Source organism: Vombatus ursinus, unplaced genomic scaffold (assembly GCF_900497805.2).
Source record: "Vombatus ursinus unplaced genomic scaffold, bare-nosed wombat genome assembly UNPS02014804.1, whole genome shotgun sequence".
NCBI lineage: Eukaryota > Metazoa > Chordata > Mammalia > Diprotodontia > Vombatidae > Vombatus > Vombatus ursinus.
The window spans coordinates 11,838,935-11,839,614 of NW_020954582.1; the positions used below are offsets into that span (position 1 = coordinate 11,838,935).

Sequence of the window (680 nt, forward strand, 5' to 3'; positions counted from 1 at the left end):
TCTCTCTCTCTCTCTCTCTCTCTCTCTCTCTCTCTCTCCCCCTCTCTCCCCTATCTTCTTTTCCTTCCTTCCTCCTTCCATTGTTGTGGCCAGCAGTTCTTCCTAGATACTATTTGCAGGGGCTCATGTAAGCTGGGGACTACTTGTATTGGTATTGGACTGTATTTATTTCATTTCTAGGGTCCTGTGTACAGGATAGCATGGAACCCGTTTTGCTATGAAGTGTTCCTAAGCTGCTCTGCAGACTGGGGTGTGAATCTCTGGCAACAGGACAACTTTAAGCCATATTTGAGTTTTTATACAACTACTCATGTGATTTATGATATTGCCTGGTCTCCAAAGTCATCCTACATTTTTGCAGCAGCAAATGAACATAGAGTAGAGATCTGGGACCTCCACTGCAGTATGTAAGTGACTGTGTTTCTCTTGATTTGAGGATGTTTTCAGTACTAATAGAATTCCCTAGGACCATGTAACAGTTTTCTTAATAAGAAGGCTTTATGTTTGAGCTATAAGACCATTACCTTTGAAGTCAAGTTCTGAGTATATGTAGAGAGTAGAGGGCAAGAATACACAAAAGAACTACCCCAAAAAGATCTTAACATCACCAATAACCATAATGATGTGCTTACCAGAACCCAAGAAAGATCTTAACATCACCAGTAACCATGATGATGTGG

General features: G+C 41.0%; 1 protein-coding gene across 2 annotated transcripts in view; it reads left to right on the forward strand.

Moving 5' to 3' along the window:
• Window positions 1–680, forward strand: part of WDR78 (WD repeat domain 78) — a 59,302-nt gene that overhangs the window by 52,753 nt on the left and 5,869 nt on the right. For both annotated transcript variants that reach the window (XR_003570186.1, XM_027874098.1), the window contains exon 15: window positions 181–407. Coding sequence is in view for 1 of the 2 variants with exons in the window: in XM_027874098.1 (XP_027729899.1) it covers window positions 181–407 (227 nt within the window). In the remaining variant the exon portion in view is untranslated. The remainder of the gene's footprint in view (window positions 1–180; window positions 408–680) is intronic.